Source organism: Glycine max, chromosome 7, assembly GCF_000004515.6.
Source record: "Glycine max cultivar Williams 82 chromosome 7, Glycine_max_v4.0, whole genome shotgun sequence".
In the NCBI taxonomy this organism is placed as follows: domain Eukaryota; kingdom Viridiplantae; phylum Streptophyta; class Magnoliopsida; order Fabales; family Fabaceae; genus Glycine; species Glycine max.
In genome coordinates this window covers 2,281,033-2,307,320 of record NC_038243.2, presented here as the reverse complement: position 1 = coordinate 2,307,320, position 26,288 = coordinate 2,281,033, and the positions used below count along the sequence as shown (strand labels likewise).

Sequence of the window (26,288 nt, the reverse complement as noted above, 5' to 3'; positions counted from 1 at the left end):
ACAGCACTCTTCTTTTTGTAGTCAAAAGGGGCACTTATAGAAAACCATTGTTTTCAATTTCATTCATAGGATGTGAATCATGCCAAGGGAGAGCATTCAATCATAAGGGACATTATGATTGCCAAAGGAGACTGGGTAACTAGGCAAATGTAGAGTGCTGTGTTAACTAACCAAGAGACTCTCATTCAATTTAATACTTTAATTACATTCTTGCCAAACAAACCACCAGATTGATGTGAATAAATATAAATAATAATAGCCAATTTGATGAACAGGAACCAGTTTCATATACTTGTTATTTTTTTGCATCACATGCTTTTACTTGATGGCTCTTGCTTTGGGTACAAGTGGAGGGTGTCTAGGACAAAGCATGAAATCATGGGCGTTTGGATTTTAGTGGAATTAGAACGAACGAAGGGTTAACATTTAAGGATAAGGCGATATATATTTTTTATTTGAATTGCGTACACTTGTTAAATAAACATATAAACTCTTGGTAAAGCATCTTTCTAGCACTCCTTTCTAAAGATTTTCAAGGTGAAGCCGTGAAGAATAACCTAAGCTTATATAATATGCTTCAGATGACAGAAAATGGTATATATAAAAAAAAAAAAAAGCATTGCATGCTACACATAAAGCTATAAAAGAATTATTTTATCAAAATACAGTATAAAAAGAAAAGAAGACAAAGACTTAATGTATTAAATTTCTCTACAAGTATTCATAGCAAAGAAAATAAATATATAACATGAGCTAGTGGTCGTTTAGAATTCCTAAATGTATGTTGGAAATGTGCTGAGAGAAACATCTTATTTGTATTTTTTGCTCCAAATGTACGTTGGAGACCTTTCAAACAGTAACACAAACATAGCTTTAATCTTTAGCTATAAAATTAAATTATACATTTCAACTTGAAGAAAAATTAAATTAAATTTTTAAAAAAACACTAAAATAAAAAGCTAATTTTAACATAAAGTATTTAGTTTCTTTTTAAAAAAGATGGCTAAACAGACTCGTTCACTTTATTAATTAACATAAAAAGACTCGTTGACTTTATCTTCTTTTTGGGTACATAAAGAGGGCCAAGGCCCAAGACTGGCTTCTTCCTCTTGGAAGAAAAAAAGATTGGACAAGCTGCATATGCGCGAACATAAGCTTCTTTCTTTTGTCAGCAGAACTTGCGTTATGTCTTCCTTTGTGTTTCATCTGAATTACATTACACGAATGGCTGAGCAATCTTGGTGTTTGCTATAAAAGATTTACAATCTTAGTAAAATTAAATATAAAAAAAATTCAAGTTGAGATTGAGAGCCACTACTGGTTTCCTTCATTTCATAGGTTAAAGGTTCTCCACATGCCCAACTGAAGTGTTCTTTTTTCTTTCTTTTTTTCTTTTTTCTTTCTGAAAACAAGGTATCCCCATATGCGAAAGTCATGAGATCAATCCGCAAGAAAATAGAGGACCAGTTAAGAAATAACTCTTCTCCCCCACAGATGTTGCTGTATTCATATATCCAAGAATCGAATCTCCTTCATATGTTTAAAGAATTCAAGCTACTAACTACTCGTGCCACACCTTGCGGGTTGCCCTGCTGTAGTGTAAATACACACAAGAGAACGGCTCCTAGCTCTTTCCTACCAACATGGCTTAACATTGATCTCTCTCGTAATCATTTGGTTGGAATGTTTCCATAATGGCTGCTAGACAACAACTCTGACAATACAAGAGTAAACATTGATCACATTTCAGTCAATAACTAGTAGTACTTCGGTGGGTCTTCGAAGTAGTACTGAGTTACTTGGTTTAGATGTCTCTGACAACCAGTTTTCAAGTGCCCTTCCCGGTTGGCTTTACTAACTTTGAAGAAGATAATATTCCACAAAACAACTCCTTCTGGAACCTGGCTTTGTAGACCTTTCACACGTTATTCTGCAAAATTTCTTGGCTCTAGTAATAATCATTTGCATACAAATGACATCTCATTATTCGCCTTATCTATCTCTTTTTTGTTAAATCATTTTAATTATTACATCTTTCACTTCTACCTCTTCTCTTCCTATAGTTAGTGTATGAATATCATCTTTCTTTTGCATAAACCCTTTTCTGGAAAGATGTATGGCTTCATTTCATTGATCGATGTGTTCATACATGTTTTCACTGGCTTCTGAAAGTTGCATTGTATTAGAGACGTTATAGTTGGTTCGTGGTTAAGCAGTAGGCAAGGCATCCTTGGATTCAATAAAACTTCATGTTAGAAAACGTCCAATAAATCTGTATAACACCGTGCTGTGTACTTTTTGTCGATTAAAATTAGACTTTCTAATGCCTATTCAATGTATTGTGATTTCTCTTGATAGAATCGAGATATCAAATAAATAAGCACAAGCTCATCTTCGACTTAAAAAGCAAAATTCTGACATACTGGTCACTCAATAACAATACTCAATTGCAAGATAGTACTCTGTACCAGTATTCTCATATGTCAATATCGAAAAAATTAATAAGAAACTCCCACTAATGTATTTCTTCCATTTTATGTGATGCTTTTTTCTTCTCCAAAATACAAGGAAAAGAAGGAACAATACAGAAACATAATGTCAAATTTATTTGAGTTGACATAATTACTCCCTTCATTTTAGTAAGGCTAAAAATAAAGTTATACCCAGAAGTAAAGGACATAAAAAATAAAAATAAAAAGAAACATAAACTGTGTTTTACCATCAAAGAGCAAGATCAGCTAAGTCGAAAGTTTTACTAACAGCTTTGCACCAAGAGTCAACTTTCTTTTTCCTTACTTCCTCAGTCATTACAGGACGGAAAACTCTAGCATTCTTCAACTTCTCCTCAGTATTGAAAATAAAATCTTCTTTCCAAATCCCAGTAGCTAATCCGGCAGCATAGGCTGCTCCAAGTGCTGTTGTCTCTATGTCAGCAGGTCTAATTACTGGACATCCCACCAAATCTGCCTGTAGAACATTAGTAACAAAAAATTATCAGTTATGTGAAAAGTAAAAAGCTTTTGCATCAATCTGAAACTGATCCTATTCTGATTCTCAACAAACATGAACACTTCAGTGACTATTAACACTAAAGAAGCATAACAAACCAGAAATCATATAATGTTATTGTTAAGGAAAAAATAACATGATCATTAACAAATTTTATTTTTTTTTAAAAGAATTATATGCAATTAGATGAAACAAAGAGATCCATAGAAAATAATATGCAATTAGTCCAAACCTGAATCTGCATCAGCAGGTTGTTTACAGTTGCCCCACCATCCACTCTAAGCAAAAACTCTGTTTTTTGGGATTCACTTTCTCCTGAATCTTTATGCATTGAATCCAAGACATCTTTCACTTGGAAACACATGCTCTCAAGCACAGCTCGGGCAATGTGACCCTTGCTTGTAAACCTTGTTATTCCAATACAAACCCCGCGAGCATCCTCACGCCACCATGGGGCAAACAATCCATTAAAAGCAGGAACAAAGTAAACCCCACCAGTGGATTCAACCTGTAATGCCATCTCCTCTATCTCTGCAGCACTAGAAATGATGCCAAGACCGTCTCTAAGCCACTGCACTGCAGCTCCAGCAATAGCAACTGATCCTTCCAATGCATAATTGGTTGGAGCTTTTGGGCCAAGCTTGAAAGCTATAGTGGATAAAAGACCGTGCTTCGATTGAATTATCCCTTCACCAGTATTTAGTAGTATGAAAGCACCTGTGCCATAAGTGCTCTTAGCCTCCCCTTTACGGCATGATTGTCCTAACATTGCAGCATGTTGATCCCCTAAACATCCAGCAATAGGGACACCAGCAATTGGCCATCCAGACCCAACCTCTCCTATAATTTCGGCATTACTAACAATATTAGGCAAAATTTCAGCAGGAATATTAAGGGTTTTTAAGGTAGATGCATCCCAGTCAAGGGTTTTTAGATTCATGAGCATTGTACGAGATGCATTTGAAACATCGGTAACATGCAATCCCCCATTCACCCCACCAGTTAGATTCCATATCAACCAAGTGTCAATAGTTCCAAACAGCGCATCCTTTTTCTTTATGGCCTCCTTTACGGCATCTACATTTTCCATCAACCACAGCAGCTTCAAAGCACTGAAGTATGTGCTAATAGGCAAGCCACAACTCTCCACAAAATGGTTTCTACCGCCAGATAACTCCTTTTCCAATCTCCTGTTTCAAAACGATTCAATAACATCTGATCTATGAGACCATGACAGTTCTAGCAAAAAAAATAAACAACAACAACACAGGAAGGAAATAGTGACCAATTCCAAACACGGAACATAAGTTGGACACACAAACATAGCATTCGATAGGTCCATAAAAATATACAAACGGATCCATGATGAAATACTCACCCACAAAATGATTAGTAAGTGAATTGAAGCCTTAAACAGTTTATACAAGTATACACATCCATATGTGTTTGGATTCATGTTGGATCATACAAAACTCATGTTGTTTTCAATGAAGGTAAATTGAGGTAAATACTAACATGTTGGTTCCACTTTAAAAAAAAAATGATTTTGATTAAGATGTTTTAGATAATTTTAGGTTTACATGTTTAGTTCCATACGGGAAAAGTGATCCCGGCCCATAATTGATTTTAAGTTGAAACATTAGCTTTTGTGAGTTGGGTAACAAATTTTATATTAAATTTTACTATGAACCTGCCTTTAGAATAAAAACTCTATGTATCAAAAAGTAAATAAAAAAATTCAAACATAAATCAGAAAACTTTAAAATCAACTTTATACTCATCAAAGCACATACACATACTTAGATAATAAAATATATTATAATAGGTTTTACTACTTATTTGCTTTTTTTAAAAAATAAAATATAAGCATAAATCACATTGCTTCAGAGAAAATTTGATCGAAAATCAATTAAATTCAAAATGAATTCTCTAAACATTAGAGATATAAGGTAGGTCCGATGGTAGGGAAAGGGTGAAGGAGAAGGGAGATGTTGGGGTTTGAATTCTGGGATAGAGATTTCTAACAAAAGTAAAAAACATTGATGCAAAGTTGAGAAAATGAATAGTTGACCTGCAAATGGAAGAAGTGCGAGCATCCATCCAAACAATGGCGTTGTGAAGAGGGAGGCCGGTGGATTTGCTCCAGAGGAGAGTGGTCTCTCTCTGATTGGTGAGACCAATGGCCTTCAAGCCTTTATCGACGTTGAAGCCATCAGCGGTGGCCTTATCGACGGCCTTGGCCACGCACACCTTCACACTCTCCAAGATCTCCATGGGGTCATGCTCCACCCACCCGGCTTGCGGGTAGAACTGGGTGAACTCCACGTGGTGGCATCCTACTACTCCAGTCTTCGCGTCGTATATTATGAACCTGCTGCTGCTCGTTCCTTGGTCGATCGCGCCAACAAACACATCCTCTTTCGACATCCTCTTCCTTGATCTTGATCTTCTTCTACTCAGAGAACAAACACACCTCTCTCTCTCTCTCTCTCTCTCTCTGTTTATTTATCTCGCTTCCGTTGACCACACCAAACGCACGCGCACTCCTCGGAAATGCCGATGCTAACCCTTTTTTTTAGGAATTTCGATCATTCGTTCATTTCAGAGTTTATCTATCCATCTTTTTGTAATTATTAATAAAAACAATTATTTCTTTTGTTTTTATTTCTCATATCCACTATCTTCTATAACTGTTTTTTTTTATTTTTAAAAAATAAAAATTAAAAGTACGAAGTTTCTCTTTTTTTGACTAATAATAATAACAATAAATTAATAAAAAAAAATTAATCGATAATCCTGGAATACTGATGGAAGAATTATAAAGAGAATGATTTTTATTAAAATACATAAAAGTATATTTTTTAATTTTAATGATTTTTATAATAAATATTTTAATTTTAATTTTTTTAATAAATATCCTAAAAACATTTATTAGAATAATGTTATTGTCTTATTCAATGTTTTGGATCTAATGTGACAAAATCAATGAAAAATAGACATATAGCAAGGTCAAGTAGATATATGCACAGTCAGCTATTTAGGAAAATGGATCCTTGATTGATTGATTGATTGGAGAGTTTATCTACCCATATAATAATATAATACCAGTGCTATGTAGTACCAAATTGTTATTATCGTTCTGATAATAAAAAAAATGTTATTGTCTTATTCAAGTTTTGGACAGAGTTATCTTAAAAAAATAAAAAATAAAAAAGTTTCATCACAGTCACTCACCTTATTTTAAGCATTCAATCCTTAATCCTTTTGCATATTACTAACTCTCACAAGACCCAACTCTTTTCATGTTCTCACTGATAATATGCTATTTTATGACCAACAAGAATCAAAGAAAATTATTTTATTACAGCTGAGTATAAAAAATAAAAAAAATGTACAGTACTATAAGCTGTTGTTTTTTTTGGTACAGCTATAAGTTGTTTTTACGATATAAAATGAATAAGAAATATTAATTAATGGATAGTATAATAAAGTAGTCAAAGCAATTATGTGTGAAAATTGATGGGCGTGTATCTATGTATGTGAATTGAATGGCGTGACGGTTCCGTAGTTTTATAGGTGGACGATATTAGTTGACTTGACACATGAACCTCTCCGATGGTTGGGGTAGTTGTTGACCTTTCCTTCCTTTCGCCTTCAACCATTTCCACTGCTCTCATGGATCTTACGGACTGCATTTTTTTTCTTTCCATTGTATAATAAAGAAAAGGCTGATTAATACAGACATTATTAGTGGATGAAGATAATCTTTTTTAAGAAAATTAGTAATTATATATATAATAAGTTTTTTTTTAATTTTTATAATAATTATCTTTAAAAACATATTGTTGAAGATTTTTCATTGGTTGTAAACATAAAAAAATTTATTAAAAATAATAAAATTAAGAGAAAAACTCGTTAAATAAGAAGTGAATCTCATAAAAACCATGGTTTTTAATAAATTTTAGTCCATGGTTAAATAAATGTTTAAAGAATGTGTAACATTTTTTATTAAAAAATTGAATTAAGTAAACTTATCTGAGAGAGGAATCTTTTTACATGTTTTTTTTTCATTCACAAAAATTAATTTAAAATCTTACTTACATAAGACAAAGTTTTTGGCACTTGAACTATTAAACTTCAGTGTTAGGTGTTATTATGATTATTTTGTACAAGTTGTTTATTTGTTTTGGTCTCCGATGGATACAATTCATTTTTAATAAAATATGTTTTTCTTTGAAAAATTCCCAAGATTCCTTACATGTTTTTTCTTCAAAATGTTATCTTTTTATGGCACATCAATATTCGAGTTTGGAGGGCGTATTAGGAGTAGCGATGGACTCATATCCCAAATCCAACTTGACCCATCTCCTTAATGGACATTTTTTAAATCAACACTCCAGCATTACAAAGCCCACTAAACTTTGCTTCATGTTTGATTGGGGAGAGTGGATAGAAATTTTTAATTTAAGTTAATCAAGTTTCACTAATTTATCTGTAAGAATAAGAGGCCAGTTTAATTTTCCATTTAACACTCCCGTACCCTTCCTTCCTTATTTAGTTATTCTCATACTCATTAGTCATTAGATACCCCCGCTACCATTAATCCATTATCCATCTCTAATAAAAAAGAAAAGAAAAAAAAAACTAACATACTAATTGTATTGCCTTTTCTACAAGAAAAGACACATTAAGCTAAAAAAAGTTCTAGATATCCTATATACTTTCTCTGCTTCTTTTTAAGTATCATATTTTTTAAAGAAAAAAAATTACTTCTATTTATTTATCATTTTCAAAGTTCAACATCATATTTATTATTTTTTTTCAATTATATTCTTTCTTGTTTTTTAATATTTAATTATTTTACACGTATATTTATTGTGGAGTGAAAAGTAAAATGACTAAAAAGGAAAAACTCATGGCTATTTTATTAGAGTTATGAAAATTTATTATCTTTCTTGATTTTTACGTAACAATCTTAAACAATACATAAAAAGAAATGAAGAGAGTATTGTTTAAAAGAAATCATCTGCTTCGTCTGTTTGTCTGTCTTTGATGTTAAGAATGAAATTTCATTTTCTGTCATCAAGTGAAGTTTAGAGGGGCAGAATATTTTGGATGATGAAAAACAGATAACGAAATTGCGTGTTGCATCCCAACTTGTTAGTGTCACGACCAAAATCAGTTGTGCACATGCCCAGTCCGAAATCCAAAACCAGCCATTTCCAATAACAAGTCAAGATGATATTTAATATTTAAAAAATATGAAAAATATTCAATACTTACTACTATATGAAGTAGAGAGATTAATGAAATCATATTAGTTCTTTTACAGTAAAAAAAAAAAGTAGAGAGGTTAATAAATAATAATGATATTCTAAAAAAATAGAATTAATGTGATAAATATTTATGGTTATTTCTTAAGATTAAGATTGTCCGTGCATGGGAAGGGCACATAGCATGACCCAATTCCAGTAAGTGAAATTAAGGATTGGGAACGGTGCTTCAGATTAGCCGACAGTATAGTGAGGCGCAACTCAATTAATAATATCTATGGTTTAAATTAATTCTTTCATCACCAGCATATCTTCAGAAACCACATGGTTACCATGATTCTCTGTAACAATAAAATATACCTAAAGAACCTCTACCTGTTAATAACTCCTAATTCGAAATTATAATGCTTTAATTCAGTAACAAGAGTCAAGTGCAATGCCAATAGTGGCTACTTTATGGAAATTTCTCTAGTGCGCTCCAAGTATGGATGAGTGTACTGTAAATCAATTGCCAACTTATTATATTCTCACATCAAGCATTTAAAAAAAGATATCCTTAACAATACCAAGTAACAACTTATGAGATTCTTCTTCTTTTCTTTTTATTTGTTTATTAGTATAAACTCTCCTTTTTATCCTTTAGTGCCAGCCCCTGTCCCCAAAAAAGCGGGAAGGGTATAAATTCTTGCAGCAGAAGGGTGAACCCTGGTTGGGAAAGCATAAAAAATTAAAAAGGTGTGGAATGGGAAAAAAGTCCCTAGATGAAAATAAAGATTCGTGATCCAAAACTAAACGTAACTTTACATGTGCTGTATTGGACCGGACTCCGGAGATTTTGCTATCCGGAGTAAGACATACTCAAACGTCAACGATTTAATGGTATGTGTCTGCTGGAGTTTAATTAATTAATGTCACGTCGCCACAGACAATCTTGATCTTTATGTTAATTGTCTTATGACAATGTCCATAAGAAATTGGATTTGAGTTTGATAGAAAAAAATGTCATATCGTGAATTTAATTGTTACATATGTTACTTGAATCCCTTTACAAATTTTTTTAATATAATAATTTAACTTTTTAAAACAAAAAACTTTTACACCTAAGTCCGTGGATTTTCTGGTCGGACACATTTTTTTGCTGGTGGGATTCATCCCTCGATTCATTTTTTTTTAAATGATAGACAAGCTCTTCCTTCATACATATTTAGATAGTCTTTGCTTGTTTTGTTGTTATTCCTATGGGTATTGGTTTTGATCCCCCCCTTATGATTTTGATCTATTGCATTGCTTTGTTCTTAATATATTTCTGATTGTGCTTCACGTAAATAAGTACATATTCTCACAAGACTTAGCATTTGAGTGGTCGAATATCATTTTGGAAAAGCCGATCGGTGACAAGCCAAGTTCGTATATATAGTGCTTATTTTGAGAAACCTAAATCTTGATAGACACGCACTACTACAAAAGTAGCTTTTTAAGACGCGAGATTTACGTCAGTTCTTAAAGAACCGCTTTAGTATAGGACTCGGTGACATTTTTGTAACTAGGGGGAGAAATTTTGTTTTCAAAGTCGTACATTCTAAGGCGGTTACAAATAACCGCCTTAGAATGTTACCTTAATGTAAGACAACGACGGTCCTCTGATAAGTCCGTCTTTGTTCCTCACGCGCGTGGCTCATACACGCTTGGAGACCTTTCCAATTAAAGCTGAACCTCGCTCTCTTCCTGAAGCTCAGTTGTGCCCTAACTCTAACCCCTCTCTCTGTTGTGCCCTTCGCGAAGTCTCTACCTAAGTTTTCCTCAAACCTCGCTCTCCCTCAAACCCATCTCTCCCTATCTTAAACACCATACCCCTGAAAGTTCCTCGAAACCTCACTCTCTCGGCAACGCCCATTGTGTGCACTGGAGCTCGTGCTATGAGTACGTGAGAGAGAGCCCATGCTTGTGATCTGTGTGGCATCTCCTAGAAGTGTAGCTGTTGTGACCCGCCATGGTCTTCGCAGCTTAGATCATCGTACCGGTAAGTTTACGAATCTCCTTAAGGTCTTTAATTTCTGCTACATATTTCCCCCATTTCTTGCGTTGAACTCCTCTGTACATGCTTGATGGTTTCTTGTTCTAGACCTAGAGAGCTGACACACGAAAATAGCCTAAATACTACGAGGCCTTGGCCAAATTTTCAAACCAAATAAATGAGAATCTGGTTTGGCCCATTAGTTTTCTTCGATCCCAGCTACCATCTTAATTAATTGTAAATTGTTAATTTGATACACTAGCATGGATCAGAGAGGCACTTCATATAACTCGTCTAGAGTCACTTTTCTTTACAAAGTCAAAATCCGTACGGATCGATCTCAACGATTAAGCTTCCCCAACCAATCGTATATCGAGACCCTAGCAAACTAACTTTGGCATACAAGAATACCTTCAAGTCCAGTATAGTACTGATCGAATATCTAAGAGGATCATTGTACCTTTCAAGAAGCAAGCATCCCACAAGCCAAAATAGTGTCTCCTAACATAACGAAATAGCATGCATTATCCCTAATATGTTAGAGACACGGAGGGGGAAAACAACATCTAAAATGGGAAGCACGTACACCCCAACAAGGACACATGTTGCACACTACAGGATAATGATAGTATAAATACATAGGAGAACAACTTTTTTATTGGGGTAAGTTTTGCACATGTTAGATTAGCTAGGGTTTCCAAAGGCTGCAAAACTTAGATTTCATCAATTAGCGTTTTCCTTGTAGAATGAACAAAACCTAATTACATATAAGAATTGCTATGTTACAGTTGTTTTGGAACGAGTTAAAACTATTTTTCTTTATTTATAATTGATCCAAATATTTGTTCGATCATTTATTTAAACTTAATCATAATTTAATTAATTAGTTTAAATAACGTATGAATCAAGATTTGATCAATTCACAGTATCAAAAGAAGAAGAAGATTTCATCATTTCAATCTGTTAATATAAAATATCAATCTTAATATTACAAATAGATAAACCATAAAATTAAATAAGTACAAACTTATACTTAAAATATATTTTACAATACATATTTTAATATAAATTTAAATATAATATTATTTTATACAAAATATTAGTCATTAAAATGGAAAAAAAATATTATTAACTCGTCATAATTTTAAACAATACAATTTAAAAAACATACGATATCATACAAAATTAAAATGATCCAATCAACATTGTACATTATGCTTAATAAATAATTATGTCCCGTAAATATATGATATCAAGGGTTCAATTTTCATGTTCATGCCTTTGAAAAAACATTTATTAAAAGATTAATTCTTTAATAGATTTTAGTACTTTGAAAGACTTGCTCCTAACTAATTTTCACCAGGAAATATCAAAGTTCATCTAAAATAAATGATGATGACTTAGTGTATAGTTCAAGTGTCTTTAAAACAAGTCATATCTAATTTATAAAACTCAAACTTAACAAAATCATCTTTAAACAAAATTAATTTGGTGTAAAGAAGTAGTTGGTATTAAGTTTTCAACAAACTTTATCCGGTTGATTAAGAAGGAAATAGATAATTTACTTCTGTACTATAAATTATAATAAACAAGTTAGTTAGTAAAAGTTTGATTATTTTTAATTTATTTATTCTCTCATTTATATGTGAATTTTACACACTCTCCCCATAACAAGCTAAAAGAATTTTCTGGCAACTATCCCGTTTTTTTATTTTACTTTAAATTATTAATCCCTTTCGATCTACCATATTTTATCTTCATACTTTGAATATATTAAAAATCCTTTATCATAAATTTTAATTATAATATAAGTATATGTTTTTTGAAAGAATATAAATTATATATTAAAATATGTATTATTATGATTTTTAATTATATAAAAAACATTATATTGTGAAATGGCCACGCCGAAATTCTAGTATTAAAAGACAAAAGAAAAAAAATGAAAGAAAAGGATTATTGTTGGATGGGATAGGATGCTTTGCACGCCATTCAACACATGTTACGTCAGTGTCCATAAAGCCGTTCCTCCACGATATTCTCTCACCTCAGCTAAACAGGTCACAATCCTCTGCTATTGCGCACACTGAAAGCATCGATCACACACCGTAGGAGCTTCCATCAAAAGCATCACCGTCACCATATCATCCAACGATTGCTAGAGTCCCTGGTCCCACTTAATACCTAACGCACATAGGATATTCCTTGATGCGAACCCCGAAAGAGACACATCGCCCAACGTACGTTTCCACGAATGAGTCAACCAACGAGTTAACTTATTGAGTGCTGTTTGGAAATGTGGTATAAAATGACTTTGGAGACAAAATGACTTTTGAGGTAAAATGATAAATTATCAAAAAATTTATTTTACATGTTCGATCTATATTAAAATACAAGTCATAATATTTTTAACTGCAAATAAAAAATGTGCTGAGAATTAAGGTGGTGAATTAACATTTTTTTAGCTTCACATGTGGGGAGATTAACGCGTTTTGATAGTTATACTCCCGTAGTTCCTTGTTATAAGAGTTTATTAAATATTTTTTAACAAAACTGTTTATTATATGCATCCTTGTTAAATTGTCATTATTGACATTTTTTTTATTAAACATTTATTATTTAAAATTAAAAAATGAGCATTAATTCTTCTTTTCTCTCCTTAAATATTTTTTTTGTCAAACAGAGATATTAAGTGTATTTTGTTAGGTTTTTTTCTTTAATCACCATTCTCTCTCTACATCCATTTAAAGCCATAAGACTCAACTTCTAGATCATTAAAGCCTTGACGTAGTTTTTGTAGTTGACGTTATGTGTAAATATCATTTTGATTATATTTAGTATTAATTAAAAAAAATATTTGATTGTTCAATAAATAAATTTTTTAATAATTTCTAATATTTTTTTAAAAGTTACTTTTTTTTCGAAAATAAACTTGTTTCATTTCATCAATGATAATAAAATGAAAATGAGCATGAATACAACTATAACTATGGATGTCCGCATGTGGTTTTCCTGCCCTAACAAAGGTTTGAACCATAAGATTTGCTTGATTTCGAACTAAACTCGTCCTATAGTTTCTAAAATTTGAAAAAAAAATGTTTGCAACTAGATAGGAAGGTATGGAAAACTGAGTTTCCTTTACTCAGAGTATCAAAGTGATTAATAATTCTTTTACATTCAGTTTCAAACATCACATTTTGAAACACTACAGGAGTTTTTACATTTTTATATTTTTTTATCTTTAATATATTTATCCAATTTTTTAGTTATATTTTTTTAAATAAATCATAATTTTATTATTGTTTTATCATTTTATATTTTTTAAACTATTTTAATAATTAATTTTACCAAATAATTATCAACTTTCAGTTTTAAGTTAGTTTTTCACCTAATTTTATTGATAATCAATGTAACAATGTTGGTAGTAATTACCTATCAAAGATAAAGCTTAAAAATTACTATTTAATTATCCATTACCATAAAACAACAATCAAGTGTATGTTTTATTTCATGTTGTATTCTATAAAATTCTGTTGAAATATTAATAAATGAGATTTTAGGAAAATTTGTAAATGTTTAGTTTGATGTTAAAAATTTGATATTGAATTTAAATTTGATTGTTGAAGTATTTTTATATAACTTGTGTGTTAGATAAAAAAAAATATTAACTTTTACTACTATCTTACTTTATGCTAAAATCTTTAAATATAAATCGCTTATTAAATAAAACTTGTTAGTGCCTATTCAAACACACACTAAAATAAAAAATTATTATTTTCACCAAAACGTCAATAAAAATAGAATAAATTTAATCAGTATGATTATTAAAATTACCTTTTCTATGACTTTATAGTATAAAATTATCGAAATGAATTTTCTTTATATAGCTTTGATTCAACTAATTTCATTTTAAATTGAATTGAATTAAATCAAATTTAAGTTTGGATAGAATTTATTAAATAATAAAATAAAAAATGACAATGTTGAATTAAACAACATTTTATTTACAAATCATATGATATTACTATCGATATACCTCTAATTTTTAGACTTTCAATGTTATTTACATCACTCCAGCTCTATAGCTTATTTAATTAAGTTTTGGACAATTTAAAGTTACAATCAATTTAATTCATAGTTAATTGCTTGGCAAAGTTTCCAATTTATTAGATTGTTTTTGTAGTTAGTGTATCTATTTTCCAACTAACTTCTCATCTAGTAAATTTAATTTTGGATTGTGACATTTAAATTATAAAACACACAAACACACACACACACACACACACACATATATATATATATATATATATATATATATATATATATATATAAAATTTTAACAGTGTTATGTTTAGATTTACATTTGTAGCAGTAAAAAAACGCAATTTTGTGTGAAAGAGCTCAGGTTTAATTTTCCTTCACCACATGTATTTTTGTTCTAAAAGGTATGTTGGACTAGAAGTTAAACACTTTTTATGCTAAAATACGAATCTTATATTAAAATCTTGCAAAAGCACTTGTCGAAACCTTATAAACACGACTTTGTCCAAATGTTTTATTGTTCTTCACCGCATACGATTTTGGTCTAAAAAATATGTTATACCAGAAGTTAACAAAAATGTATGTTAGAAAAAAATGTTTAATAAATTCTATTGTAATTTTTTTTAAGTGACTATAATATTCTTCATTTTTTTATTTAAATATAAAATTTATACCTTAGAGTATTTTAGCAGTGAGTCAAATCACTTCCATTTTTAACAACATGGGTATGAATTCTCCATTTTAGTTATTGTTGAAAACTCAACAATTAATACTCTAATAGTGATAGTGATACCTGAATATTTGTTACACATAACACGAAATATTTTTATCAACATCTAAAAAATTATTTGCTTTCTTTTGTAGGATGAGGAGTAAGTCTCTTTAAACCAACCAATTTATTTTAAATAATATAATAAGCAATGTATTTTATTGACGAGAAAGTAATAATAAATATTTTAACACGCTCATAATTTAAAATTATGTATGCATATATAATACTAATCATTAGATTCTTAAGTCTATATGCATAGAAAGTACTTAATTTATTTAGAGAAGTGAATATCGTAAAATAGACTTTAATTACTTCTTAAATTAGTCTTTGACTCTTGAATAAATGATTATCTTAGTTAAAAAAGAGTAGTATTAAGCATAAATTTTCTTAATTAGCATAATTAAATCCTTAAAAAATGAATGATTCATTTTATTCAGGTCAAATGATTTATTTAGTTTTTTATTTTATTTTAATTTAATTTAGTTTTTTATCTCTTAAAAATTTTAATTTTATTATTTATTTTATTTTTTCAGTCCAATTTAATTATTTATCTTCTTAAAAAAAATATTTTGTTCATTAATTTTATTTTACTATCCAATTTAATCATTCAATTTATTTAAAATTGACATTATTCATCATCTAAGAACAATTTTTTTATTAAAGTGAAGTGAAGGAAAATAAAAGAAAACTAAAAAAAATATTTTTAAATGATTAATGAAGTCTATTTTAAATAAATTGAAAGATGTAGAAAAAAATAAAATAAAGAATTAAATTGAAAAAATAACATAAAAAACAAAATGGATTTTTTAAAAAGATAAAAGATTAAACTAAAAAAAATTAATAACCAAAATATATTTTTAAAAAAATAAAAGACCTAACTAAAAAAAAATCCTAAGATAAAGGTTTTCATTTATTTTTACTTTTACTAAGAAGTAAAGTAAGATCTCACATTTCTTTGGAGTGTTCGCTGGCACCCACCGTTGGATGATTGAAAATCTCAATGCAGCCAATCCAACGGTGAAATATAAGGTACAACTTAACGTTCAGAAACCGAACGCACTCTACCACTCTCTCCCCCAATATAAATGTCCCCATGCCTCGCTTCGCCGCACTCGAGCTTCCCTCACACATTCTCTGTGACTGCCTCTGTTCCGCCGAACCCAGCATTTTCCCACCGTTCGGGCCACCGGCGGAGTTAGTTTTCCGGCAAGGATGGGTGCTGCTCTGCTGTCTGAGCTTGCGACGGAGATAGTTGTGCCGGCCTGCGCCGTCATCGGGATCGTGTTCTCGTTGGTGCAGTGGTTCCTCGTGTCGCGCGTCAAGCTCACTCCCGACCGAAACGGAACGACGTCGTCGCCGCGCAACAACAAGAACGGCTACGGCGACTTCCTCATTGAGGAGGAAGAAGGCATCAACGACCACAGCGTCGTTGTGAAATGCGCTGAGATACAGAACGCTATCTCCGAAGGTAACCTAACCTCTCCGCTTTAGATCTGAGCTTATACTTCTGAGATCTCCTTATGCGCCTTTGCGTGTTCCAGCTTCTGAAACTTGAAATGTTGACACGTCGTTTTGAAACGGCGTTTCTTCTTCGCGTTTGTCGTTAAACGAACTCAGCATTTTGTTCTTCGATTCTGGATATGTGTTGGCTATTCTTGAGAAAGGTTTTTTAACGAGTTTACGTGATGCTTTCTCCTTTGTCGTCTTGGGTGCCGTAATTTATTAATTATTGATTATGATTATATTCCTAATTTGTTGGGCTTGTTTCGCTACTTTACTTACTATATTTACAGATAATTATTACCTATTACTAATAATACTTTATCTTTAATGGCAAAAATCTAGATTAACAAAACAGTTCCTGTTTTATTTATACATATCTGTAGTTTCCGTTTTGGACTTATTGTTGCTGCTATTTTTTTTCTAACAGCGGTAAAGTTCTGTCGGTAGTTATATGGATCTACTGTTCTAGTTATAAGTTCTATTAAATTTTAAGAGTATTCAGCATTGTTAATATTTAATTTAGAACGTTCTTTATTGTTAACTATTACTATTACTAATTAGTAAAATTCTACGGTCAGTGATATATTTAGTGAGGACGAGACCGGTCAATCTCGTCGCCATGACTTGATTTAATACTGCAGATTGTATTATTATATTCAACTGTTATGGATCTTAAACTGAAATTTGTCTAGCACATGTGCTAGTAGTTTTATATTACAACTATGAAGTGAATGTAATTTGTTCTGTAAGTGCTCCTTTGAGCTCTGAGGTTTGTTTTGCTTTGAGATGGGGCGACCGTCTGTCTCGTCCCCTAATTTTAAATTACTGAGAGAATAATAATAACTTCAATAATAAAGTTGATACCTTTTCATAATTTCATTCTTCAATCCGGAATGCTGACACCGAATGTACTTCTTTCCATTTTCTGCATAGCATGTCATAGATTGGTAGTTATTTTGTGTCTTTCTGATTTCTCGGTATTCAATACCCAGAATATATGCACTAGCTAGTTTTTGTTATCCCTTATTGTATGTCCTTGGACCCTACCTTGTAAGCCCTGGACGTGAAAAGTGATTTCTAAATTCAATAGAATAATATTAATGCTGTACTTACAAGTTGTGCATGGATTTACAGGTGCAACATCCTTTCTTTTCACTGAATATCAATATGTGGGGATCTTCATGGTTGCTTTTGCAATACTGATCTTCCTTTTCCTGGGCTCCGTGGAGGGCTTCAGTACTAAGAGCCAGCCCTGCACGTATGATAAGAGCAAGCTATGCAAGCCAGCCCTTGCGACTGCATTGTTTAGCACTGTATCTTTCTTGCTTGGTGCTATAACTTCAGTCCTATCTGGTTTCCTTGGGATGAAAATTGCAACCTATGCCAATGCAAGGACAACCTTGGAAGCCAGAAAGGGAGTTGGCAAGGCTTTCATTACTGCATTTAGGTCTGGTGCAGTGATGGGTTTCCTTCTTGCAGCAAATGGTCTTTTGGTGCTCTACATTACCATCAATCTCTTCAAGCTATATTATGGTGATGATTGGGAAGGTCTTTTTGAGGCTATAACTGGTTATGGTTTGGGTGGATCTTCCATGGCTCTGTTTGGCAGAGTTGGTGGTGGTATCTATACCAAGGCTGCTGATGTTGGTGCTGATCTGGTTGGAAAAGTTGAGAGAAATATCCCAGAGGATGATCCAAGAAATCCAGCTGTAAGTCACATTTGCCCTTTTCATTTCCCTCTCTCTCCTTCCTATTTTGAAAAACAAAATGATTTAAAAATGGGTGCATTTCCATCAATATGTTAGCCTTTTATTTTCAAAGCTTGTAATGGTATTTAGTATTGACTACTGATCCTTTCTATGGTCCTATGATCAGGTGATTGCTGACAATGTTGGTGATAATGTTGGAGATATTGCAGGGATGGGTTCTGATCTTTTTGGCTCATATGCTGAATCATCTTGTGCTGCCTTAGTTGTTGCTTCCATTTCCTCATTTGGAATCAACCACGAGTTCACTGCAATGTTATATCCCCTACTCATCAGTTCTATGGGCATTATTGTCTGTTTGATTACTACTCTCTTTGCAACTGATTTCTTTGAGATCAAGGCTGTCAAGGAAATTGAACCAGCTCTAAAAAAGCAGCTTATCATCTCTACAGTACTCATGACTGTTGGAATTGCAATTATTAGTTGGATTGCTCTGCCAACATCCTTCACAATTTTCAACTTTGGTGCTCAGAAGGAAGTAAAGAGCTGGTAAGATGTTAGTTGTTTAATGTTTATAAAACACTCAATGTTGAAGTTTCTGATCTTCATTTATGTCTAGTAGTTTCTTTCTAATTCCTCCAGGGAAACACAATAGGTTGGCTTATATTTAAATGTTGGTCATATTTTTTGAAAATCATTCAGAACAGTGTCTGAATTTCAAGACGACCAATGTTGTTTTTGTTGATCGTGAATGGCAATTGATATCCAGCTACTAACATGGTTTAAATTTTCAGGCAGCTGTTCCTCTGTGTGGGTGTTGGTCTATGGGCTGGACTTATTATTGGGTTTGTTACTGAGTACTATACAAGCAATGCTTACAGGTAATTAAATGTTAACAAACTTGTGCAATCTTTGCTATGCTTTCTCTGTCAACAGTCTTGACCATCATTGTTTGATTGTCTTCAGTCCTGTACAAGATGTTGCTGATTCCTGCCGGACTGGAGCTGCAACCAATGTCATCTTTGGCCTTGCTCTGGGATACAAGTCTGTCATTATTCCTATTTTTGCCATTGCAATCAGCATTTTTGTGAGTTTTACTTTTGCTGCAATGTATGGCATTGCTGTGGCTGCCCTTGGGATGCTGAGCACCATTGCGACAGGGTTGGCTATTGATGCCTATGGGCCAATCAGTGACAATGCAGGAGGTATTGCTGAGATGGCAGGCATGAGCCATCGTATTCGTGAGAGAACTGATGCCCTTGATGCTGCTGGCAACACTACTGCTGCCATAGGCAAGGTACTATGATGCACTTATATTTCTGAGCAGGCTATCTAATTTTCTGGTTCAAATGGAATGCTACATAGATTGCTGTCCCAAATTATAAAAGCTGTAAAATATCTATTCAGTGAAGTAATTTGGGTGTAATAGAATACTTATACTTGGATGAGTTATGCTCCTCCATGTATGTATAACTAAATTACTGAATTTACTCTGTCTTGTACTAGGGATTTGCTATTGGGTCTGCCGCTCTGGTGTCTTTGGCCCTATTTGGTGCATTTGTGAGCAGAGCTGGAATTTCAACTGTTGATGTCTTGACACCCAAGGTCTTTATTGGACTCATAGTTGGTGCCATGCTTCCTTACTGGTTTTCCGCTATGACCATGAAGAGTGTTGGAAGTGCAGCTTTGAAGATGGTTGAGGAGGTTCGTAGGCAGTTCAACACTATTCCAGGACTTATGGAGGGTCATGCCAAGCCTGATTATGCCACCTGCGTCAAAATTTCTACTGATGCATCCATCAAGGAGATGATTCCTCCAGGTGCCCTTGTCATGCTCACACCACTCATTGTTGGCATCTTCTTTGGTGTGGAAACACTTTCGGGTGTTCTTGCCGGGGCTCTAGTTTCTGGCGTACAGGTAATACTGATACTCTTGCCACACGTTACGTGAAATTTGGTCTTAAGTATCACATTATGTGAAGTGTGCTGAATCTTTTTGTCCCTCTGCACTGGTTCTCATTAGATTGCAATATCAGCATCCAACACTGGCGGTGCTTGGGATAATGCTAAGAAGTACATTGAGGTACGTAATAATAATTTCTGGCACTTGATAAAATTAGGATTGCGTTTTTGTTTTTTGTTGATTGATGAAATTCCTTGTTGGGTTCAAATTTCAGGCTGGTGCGTCCGAGCATGCAAGGACCTTGGGCCCGAAAGGATCTGAACCGCACAAGGCAGCTGTTATTGGGGATACCATTGGAGACCCTCTTAAAGATACTTCAGGCCCTTCACTCAACATCCTCATCAAGCTCATGGCAGTTGAGTCGCTTGTCTTCGCACCATTTTTTGCCACTCATGGTGGTCTGCTTTTCAAGATCTTTTGATTTGAGGGAATGCAACCGTACTTAGGGTAGAGTTTTCTATCAATTTATCCTATTTTTGTCGGAGCCTGCAGGCATTTTTCTTTTGTATCAATACCCTCTCCACCTTTAGGGGTAGCTCTTCAAATTATCAGGACTTGAAATTTGTTACCAAATGTAGTAGTAGTTTTTGCCAAAGTGAATTTTCAATTAACCAGCTTTTGGACTTTTCATCGAGTTTTTTAACCAATCATTAATTATTAATATATAAGTTAATTTTATTTTATATGATAATTCGTAATTTAATTTTAGATGTTATAAAAGTTTACAACTTTGTTCTACACGTTATATTATTCGGGGTAAAGGAATGCTAGGTGTTCAGATCAGCTTGTATCAATTGAATGACTGAAACGCGTATGCATGAGGTGTACTCTTTTTTTCTCTCCACACAAATTAGAGCATCTCAAATGGAGATTTTTGAAGTTATTTTTTTATTTATAATTTTGACATTTGAAAGAAATTCATACATAAGAAATTTTAGGAAATTTTAATAAATTTACACTTTTATATATTTTTTATTTTTACTTAATTATAAATATTACTATGTGTCAAATCAATATTATTTTTTATTGTTAAAATATAATTTTTTTTATAGTTTCTTACCGAAAAAACTCGTCTTTATCATATAGATTTACTTCAATTGGAAAAAAATAATTTCTTTCACTCAAAATTCCTATTAGAGATCCTGTTAGCCGTGAGTGCAATATATAAAGAAAGGATTTAACTTTTTATTGAAGTAGAACGAATAAATAAAAAGTTAAGGACAAAATTTTAATGGCTAGTACATAGGTGCTTTTGGCAGTATTCTATTTTTTTAAGAGTATTGTTCTATGGTTAGAATTGGAGGAGTTTTTGGATAATACTGCAAATGTTTTACATTAAATATCAGCATAAGTTTTCAAGATGAACATTGATTTTGATTGCTGACGAATTCAGAGAAAATCGTGGAAAACTTAGCTACCTTTTTTAAAAAATTATTTATATTTTAATTCAATAACATAAAAATAAATAAACAACATGAATTGTAAAAATAATAAATTTAAGAACAAAATAATATTTTAATAAATTATGCAATTTTAATTTTATTATTTAATTATTATAATAAATAATTTATGTTTTAATAATTAAAAAATTAGAGTATATAATGTATTCTTTCTCGTACATGTGTGTAACCTAACCTCACTTCTACAAAATGGGGAAATTTCAAACTCAACCTCAGTTGAAACTTGAAATGTTTCCATCAAAATTGAATGCATATCTACAAATTTAAAATTAGTTATCACACCTACCATAAAGTCTATCTTTAAGTCTTTAAATCTGGATAGTTGAGTCATGAGTGTTCATTGTATGGTTGGAGTAGTCAAACACCCATATGTTATAAAGGGTTTTTGTTAAGTGAAAATAAGTGTAATTAATGTTTTTTTATTTACAATTATGTTAGCTTAAGGGTTTTTTTTTATTGATGATAGTGACGATATCGACAGCGACCTTTATGAAATATTTACTTATTTTGCTTATGGTTAATTTTTGATGAAAAATTTGATTGATTAAATTTTCTTTTCAAATATACCTTTTTTATTAATAAAGTTTGAATCTTGAGACATCATTTAAAAAAATTGAATTTCATTTCATTTAAACCGATGACTTGTTGATGAATTAATATTTTGGGTAAAAATATGAATGCAAGTGACATCTGAATTAGATTTTTTTTTATTTAAGATAAATGATAAGTTCACATATAGTGTGATAATTATTGGTCAATTAATGTTTAAATTAAAATGTAGATATTTTTTTTTTACTTACGAGTTAAAGTGAAATGAAAAATTTCTTCCTACAGAGACTAAAATTCAACACAATTTTAACGTTAATATATATTAAATTGATCAATATTATTTTCTTATAAAGATAAAAGAATGAAAAGTTTATATATATAAACGAAAGACACTATAAAGATATGGGCTGGCCCATATCGATGGAGCAACGGTACAAGCCCAATAGGGTGCCTGAGGCGACGGGTCTGGCGGTTGCTCTCGTCTCAGCTTCGCGTGATGTTTCCATGCTCTTTTCTCTATGCTATTAACCGATTAATCGATCAATATTTTTCTGATTCTGATTGTGATTCAATTTCGCTCATTTATCGGAGCGAGAAACCATGGCTTTGGGAACGGTGACTCGACGGTTGGGGAATAAACTCTTCACCGTGTTATCTCCCACTCCCAGGCTACTACATTCTCACGCCACCAGTTTCGGTTCGTTTTCACTCTCCGCATTCAAATTTCAATTCACAATTAAAAATAAATGATATTATGACAGAATTTCAGGGTTCAAACAAGTAAACGAAGATGAGAAGGCTCGCATGGTTGGTGATGTCTTCACGAGTGTTGCTTCAAGCTACGATCTCATGAATGACCTAATGAGTGTTGGATTGCATAGATTGTGGAAGGATAGGTTACAACATTACATTCTCATTTTCATAATAGTTTCAATCATATTACTGTTGCTTTGGACTTTGCTTAAATCTGTGATTATTTTCTGCTCAGGTTAGTTTCGAAGCTGAATCCATTTCCTGGAATGAAGCATCTTGATGTTGCTGGTGGCACAGGTCTGTTACATTTTCACTATGTTTTATACTGTCTTTCTGTGTATAGGTTTTAGAAGATTGCAATGCGAGTTAAATTGATGCAGTCTGGAAAAATATGTTAAGGCACTGTTTGGATAAGCTTCTTCATAAGCGTTCATAGAAGAAGGAAAAATGAAATAAGCTTCTCCTATAAGCTAATTTTAATTTACATGTAAGTTAAAATTAGCTTATGCATAAGTTAAAAAATTGATTTTAACTTGTGCATAAGCTTTTTTTTTTAGTTTATAGGAGAAACTTATTAAATTTTTCCTTCTTGTTTTCTTTTTCTATAAGTGCTTATGGAAAAGCTTATCCAAACATGTTTGTGCCTTGAAGAAATTAAGCAATTGAGGATTGCTTAGAGGGAGATATTTTAGTTCACAAGCTACTTGACGAAGCATATTGTCTGCCTGCTCCAATTTTACTGATTCATCTAGCTATATTTTTCATAAAAACTTTTAATTTGGTGCAAATTGTTCCACTTTTGAATGCGTAATGGTCAGTGTCTAATGTTCTTGTTGTTGCATGTCTGGGTACTAATATCAAAAGAAGTAGTTTTTTCTTTAAGATTTAATTTTTGGGTTATGTTATTGTTGAACAATTTGTTTCTGGGCTATAGAAGTCATAAAGTAAATACAGTTTGAACAATATTTAGGCATCATCACGTTCATAGGCTACAGAAGTCATAACTTGTTCAAAAGTAAGTTGTATGTGCTTCATATACGTTTAAGTTTATTTTAAGGAATATAGTTGTAAGATGTATTTGTGTTATTTAATATAAAGTTTGCTTCTCCTCAATAATGTTCCTGGAATTAAAGTGATGTTGCTGCTGCATGGGATGTTGCTTAAAGTTTAAGGGTTTTAGTATCAAGCTTAAGGTTTTTTATTTTACAGGGGATGTTGCTTTTAGAATCTTGGAGAGCATACACAAAGTTAAGCTGAGAGGACTTCGAGGTGCTTTTCAAGATACTTTAGAGGCAGAAACTCAGATATATGTATGTGACATTAACCCTAAGATGTTAAATGTTGGCAAACGGCGGGCCTCAGAGAAGGGTAAATGAGAATGTTTTAAACTGTCAACAATTTGTTCAAGCTCTCATAAAGAATTTTGGTTTGATATATCTTCATTTGCTAGGAATGAAAATTTTCTGCTTATTATAATAGGTTTTGGAGAAGATGGTTCCCTTGTATGGGTGGAGGGAAATGCTGAAAGCTTGAGTTTCCAAAATGATTCAATGGATGGTTATACTATTGCATTCGGGATAAGAAATGTTACACATATAGAGAAAGTACTCAGTGAAGCTCATAGGTATTTGCACTTTTTCAAGTGATTACTATAACTTGTATGCCATAGCAGCTGATGGCAATCGATTAAAATGTGTGATGAATCATTGTTATTCTTATTTTCTTGAACAGGGTATTGAAACCGGGAGGCAGGTTCCTTTGCCTTGAACTGAGTCATGTTGGCATTCCTGTATTTAAAGATTTGTAAGTATCATTTGCTTTATTTTGCAAAAATGATGAGTATTGGGGGTTGACATTTGATAAGGAAGATAGGGAATGATGATATGCATTCTAATCACATTTGAGAAAGAAAATACAACTAAAATACCCTTTTACATTCAACAATGGAATCTGAGATAGTCATGAATAGATACCCTTGAAAATACAGGCATTCCTTGCCAACTAAATCATCCCAAACTACATAAACTGTCGACTGCTATAGAATCATGGCCTCCTTTCATACTTGAATTCAACTTTCAGTTTAATGTTACTCATCTTCTCTTGCAGGTATGACTATTATTCTTTCTCAGTTATTCCATACATGGGTGAGCTGGTTGCTAGTGACCGGGAATCCTATCAGTACTTAGTTGAGAGTATCCGCCGTTTCCCCTCACAGGTTATCACAGTTTCCATCTATTGATAGCTGTCCATATTTTCTTACTTCTCTATTGCTCAAAGAAAAGGGCCGGTAGGGCTTGCATTTTTGAATGGACCTATAGATGCTTCTCAAGATGGCTGGTTACTACTTATTATCACTTCCCTCAAGTATGTTAGTGAAAGATTTGAACTAAGTTTTGAGTGAGGAAGATGAGTCCTAGGCTAATCGGTTGATGGTGACCATCTCATATCTTATTTATGGTTTAATTGAAACCCAAGAGTAGCATGCAATTAGAGGCTTTGCTTACTAACGTGTTGCTTATCTCTCTTCAGTCTCCTACATTCAACCTAATGAGGAAGGATATTTGGGTGGACATTTGGTAGGAGTAGCTACTATCTTTTCGTTTTAAGAGAAGCTATATAATTGGCTACATAATAGCATGAACAGAAAAACACTCGATTTTAGGCTCACGCTTTATCCAGTTAATTATAACAAAGTTATTAATATTTTATAGTTTTTACTCGGCAATTTGTCTGTTCTCTACTTGTGTTGTTTTTATTTAATATATCTATAAATGATGAAAAATTTGCTTACATATGCTTCTTTGCTTGGCATCATAAGAATTGCCAATTGTTGACTTATCTATTGTAATTGATGGATTGCAGGAAAAATTTGCATCGATGATTGCGGATGCAGGGTTTCAGAAAGTAGAGTATGAGAATCTAGTTGCGGGAGTGGTTGCTATCCATTCAGGGTTAAAAATCTGATATTTTTGAACTTTCCTCTCAATTATTATGTCTCTAATAATTCATGCATCTTTCTCCACCGTCTACAGGCGTGGAGACTGAAGGTCAAATGTAATGTTATTAGAATTCGTAGAGAAGATTTGAGTTGTCAGAATGTGTACTGTAATTTCGATAGTATGGCGTTTGCAATTTTTTTTACAGGGACTCAAGTTTTCTTGAAACATGTATATACGCCTATCATACGAAGAGTAAATAGTTTTGATTTTTTTACCAAAAAAATAAATAGTTTTATTCCTAAGTTGA

General features: G+C 32.5%; 3 protein-coding genes across 4 annotated transcripts; 2 read left to right on the top strand and 1 right to left on the bottom strand.

Moving 5' to 3' along the window:
* Positions 1-2,424: 2,424 nt before the first annotated feature.
* On the bottom strand, positions 2,425-5,490 carry GK (glycerol kinase). Its single transcript, NM_001250374.2, has 3 exons — positions 5,081-5,490; positions 3,242-4,199; positions 2,425-2,967 (listed from the first exon to the last, which is right to left on the bottom strand). The coding sequence occupies exons 1-3, from the start codon at positions 5,434-5,436 to the stop codon at positions 2,722-2,724; spliced, it is 1,560 nt and encodes a 519-aa protein (NP_001237303.2). The 5' UTR covers positions 5,437-5,490; the 3' UTR covers positions 2,425-2,721.
* Positions 5,491-16,166: 10,676 nt separating this feature from the next.
* On the top strand, positions 16,167-20,875 carry LOC100803691 (pyrophosphate-energized vacuolar membrane proton pump). Its single transcript, XM_003528254.5, has 8 exons — positions 16,167-16,577; positions 17,747-18,321; positions 18,488-18,867; positions 19,113-19,199; positions 19,285-19,615; positions 19,825-20,235; positions 20,341-20,400; positions 20,495-20,875. Exons 1-8 carry the CDS (start codon positions 16,322-16,324, stop codon positions 20,699-20,701), a joined length of 2,307 nt encoding a protein of 768 aa, XP_003528302.1. The 5' UTR covers positions 16,167-16,321; the 3' UTR covers positions 20,702-20,875.
* Positions 20,876-22,699: 1,824 nt separating this feature from the next.
* On the top strand, positions 22,700-26,183 carry LOC100802637 (2-methoxy-6-polyprenyl-1,4-benzoquinol methylase, mitochondrial). 2 transcript variants are annotated; one of them, XM_003528253.5, is made up of 8 exons: positions 22,700-22,986; positions 23,059-23,185; positions 23,278-23,339; positions 24,252-24,410; positions 24,522-24,666; positions 24,774-24,845; positions 25,149-25,257; positions 25,905-26,183. In XM_003528253.5, the coding sequence occupies exons 1-8, from the start codon at positions 22,890-22,892 to the stop codon at positions 26,004-26,006; spliced, it is 873 nt and encodes a 290-aa protein (XP_003528301.1). In that variant the 5' UTR covers positions 22,700-22,889; the 3' UTR covers positions 26,007-26,183. The 2 variants fall into 2 exon arrangements, with proteins under 2 accessions (XP_003528301.1, XP_014633162.1); XM_014777676.3 differs by having other exon boundaries at positions 22,858-22,986; positions 23,051-23,185.
* The last annotated feature ends 105 nt before the right edge of the window (positions 26,184-26,288 follow it).